The 3,654-nt window shown below is 32.9% G+C and overlaps 1 protein-coding gene across 1 annotated transcript in view; it reads right to left on the bottom strand.

The window, feature by feature from the left end:
* Window positions 1-3,193, bottom strand: part of LOC107103078 — a 20,722-nt gene extending 17,529 nt beyond the window's left edge. The window contains exon 1 of the mRNA XM_015402598.1: window positions 2,885-3,193. Within this exon, the coding sequence (XP_015258084.1) occupies window positions 2,885-3,026 (142 nt within the window). The 5' untranslated portion in view covers window positions 3,027-3,193. The remainder of the gene's footprint in view (window positions 1-2,884) is intronic.
* Between the last annotated feature and the right edge of the window lie 461 nt (window positions 3,194-3,654).

Here is a 3,654-nt window from a genome sequence, read left to right on the forward strand (position 1 = left end):
TTAATTGCAATGTTCTCAAATTTAAACATGTTTAAAGTTTAATTATCTGACAGCAAGCATGATTTCTAGCATAACATAACAACAATCTAATGAAAGCACTAAACCATTTAAAAAGTATTGTAAATATGTCACATTTGATTTCTGTCTGTTATAACAACAAGATATCTGAAGATGTTGGTATATTGTACATTATCTAATGTAAACTAGTGTGAAGTAGCCTTTTCACTGCTACTTTTATAAAAGTAAGTTAAGCGTAAGTTGGCCTCACAAGCAGGGGTGAAAACAAGCCACTATAGCATGTACTGCAGACCACTGATAGATTCTGTGCCGGTATGAAAAACCACGAAGAGAGGGGGGCAGCTCTCTTCTATGAAGCTGTTATTCAGAACCAGTCATGGCTGCACTTTGGTTCCGTATAGAATTCTGCTAGCACTATGTAGTCAAAAAGTGGTTACCAACCTATTTTCCTTAAAGCCCTCCTTCTTACTTTCTAACCATTCTAAGCCGCCCCTCGGATTTTAACTGTCCTTTCCCAGACTCCATTTTGATTAAAATGTTTATCAAAGTGGGAAAAGAAGAAACTGTATACATATGCAAGCATTTATTTATAAAATAAATTCATACAAATACATTTGTAGTTGTAAACAGAAATAGCCGCAAGAACATTGAATTGAAAAAGCACTCTATAATCTTTTCTTTTAAAACCAACAATGGTAATAAAAAAAAAACCTGCAAAAGTTTTGTCAGAATATGAAACTCCTGCCACGCACATATTAGCTTTAAGAGGAAACACACATATTGGCACAGGGACACAGATTGGCAAAAGTATTATATTTAAAGTCTACTAAAGAAAGTATTTCGCTTTGATCCAAATGTATTTTATAACCAGAGAAGGAATTGTACAAATCCAACTTATTCACTAAATTGGAGAGGGAGCTGTCAAGATTTGTGAAAAAAAGGAGAATGTCATCAGCAAAAACTGACAATATATGTATGGAAGAACATTTTCTTCTCCTTTGTTCCATAGAGTGTACTGTAACAGGACTCTGCAAAGTTTAAAACATGGAGACCATCCATCTTTTCAGGATAAAATTTGACTGCCTCAGGGTAATATTATTAGATTTGAAAACTGCCAAGTGGAATAAATAGGAAATGCTGTAGAAAGGTATGGTTTAAGAAGTACATCAAATAGCTGTCATGTCTGCTCAAACTCTGAGTCATATGAATACCCACTATCAGGAAGGAAGTCATCTTAAGCAGAAAAGAAAAAAAAAAACACATTAAAGAAGGCGGTTGTGGTTTCAGCTGTAAAGCATCGATAGCCCTACTTTCACAGTTAGTCCAAATAAATCACATGGCCAAGTAGACAACCCAAACCAGAACATTTACTCTAGTGACACAGGAGTAAACAGTAGGTCACTCAAATTTTTTAGGAAAAAAATTAGCTTAAGTGCAATACTCTCAAATTTAAACATGTTTAAAGTTTAATTATCTGACAGCAAACAAGATTTCTAGCATAACATAACAACAATCTAATGAAAGCACTAAACCATTTAAAAAGTATTGTAAATATGTCACATTTGTTTTCTGTCTGTTATAACAACAAGATATCTGAAGATGTTGGTATATTGTACATTATTTAATGTAAACTAGTGTGAAATAGCCTTTTCACTGCTACTTTTATAAATGTCAGTGAAGCGTAAGTTGGCCTCACAAGCAGGGGTGAAAACAAACCACTATAGTATGTCACTGCAGACCACTGATAGATTCTGTGCCGGAATGAAAAACCATGAAGAGGTCATCAACAATGATAATAATAAAAAATTTAAAAAACTGCAAAAGTTTTATCAGAATATGAAACTCCACACACATTTTAGCTATTAGCTTTAAGAGGAGCTGCACATATTGGCACAGGGACACAGATTGGCAGTCTGAGGGAATGGAGCTTGAACTCAGAACCTCTGGAATCCAAGCGCAATGCCCTAACAACTTGGCTGCCACTCCTCAGGAGTGCCACTTGCATCACTTGCACAAGTCTCCATCAAATGTGGCATCTACCAAGGAGATGGTATGTATATATATATATATATATATATATATATATATATATATATATATATATATATATATATATATATATATATATATGGAGGACAAACTCTGCCATATTTATAATTATTATTATTTATAAATGCTCAATAAATGAATAAGCATACAATTAATTGCTACCAAAAATACAATAAACAAATAAATGTAGGTAAAAAATTACAAAATACAGTGAGAAATAATATATCTATCTCTTTTAATTAGGTTCTTTATTTATTCGCCTTTGTAATAATAGCCTTATTTATTTATTGCCCATTATAATCTTCAAGTTTATTTATTTATTACTTTTTTAAAGTATTCATTTATGTGCATTTGATAAATATTTTTGTCTGTTTTGTTCTTCCTTTGCATTTCTTTTACCCTATTTATTTCTTTAACACTATTTATTATTGCTTGTCAGTTTTACATTTCTGTCTGCATTTCTGCCTCATTATGCAAATGAGGAAGGGGTATGTCTTCGAGGGTTACTAAAAATGGTGTCCTTGTGTATATTAAGGTGAAACATTTACTTAATATTGTTTTGAGAAAAATCTAACAAATGTTTTTTGTCTGAGGAATGTGTTAACTAACTACATTTCTTGTTTTCCCTCAAATTTGTAAAACGTTAGGAAGTTGGTTGTTTAACTAATAAAGATTAAACAGCATACTTGGTTTCATAGACTAAAATCTAAATATCCTTTCCTTAGTCTACTACTTATTGTGTTTTAAAATGAAAACACATTCCAAACTGTCTTAACAAGTTTATGTTAACATACAGGTAAAGAGAAATGGAACTGACCTTTAGACAAGACAAACTTTGGTTCACTGCGATCAAGTTTATCTGGACTTCCTCTTCCAGCTGCACAAGCGTATCCTGCTGTGTCTGTTTGTCCATGAATGACGTAGTTGTTGTTTAAAGTTCCATTTATTGTTTCAGGCATCAGCTCATATCTGTAGTGATTTTGTGACAGATCAGGAACAGCCGTATACCAGTAGAACCTCAGTCCTTCAGACGGATTCTCAACAATACACCTCAGAGTTACTGAAGTTTTGGAACTCAGCCATGATGGAGACACAGTCAAGACTGGTTTAAGCTCAGATAAAGAAATTTGGCCTGTAAAAAAACCAAAACTTTGTGATTGGTTGAGTCTTTCACAAAGAAATATCCACAAACAAAATATTGTTTAAGTGCATGTGTAATTGATATTTTGCATTATTAATGCCATTTAAACTTAGAAAGTAATGTACTCACATATCAAGGCCAGCACATGGAGCAAAGAGCGGTACATTCTTCAGACATGAACTACAGCAGCTGTATAAATGTGGTTGCTCATGACCAGATTAAAGCTTTAGAGCTTCCTCTTCTTTCAGTTTCAGACAAATTTATTAAGGGCATTTCCTTCTTTGACACTTTCAATCAGTAACACCAAGTACCAGAAAAAAAGTAAAAAAACTGCGGTTTTTAAAATAACATAATCAAGAATAAAATCTTGCAAAGTACTTTGTTTTTTTTTCTTACCGTCTCTAGGTATAGCCTTACCCTACTCTCTGTTTTTTTTTTTTTTTTTT

This window comes from Cyprinodon variegatus, unplaced genomic scaffold (genome assembly GCF_000732505.1).
Source record: "Cyprinodon variegatus isolate N-32 unplaced genomic scaffold, C_variegatus-1.0 Scaffold1374, whole genome shotgun sequence".
Taxonomy (NCBI): domain Eukaryota; kingdom Metazoa; phylum Chordata; class Actinopteri; order Cyprinodontiformes; family Cyprinodontidae; genus Cyprinodon; species Cyprinodon variegatus.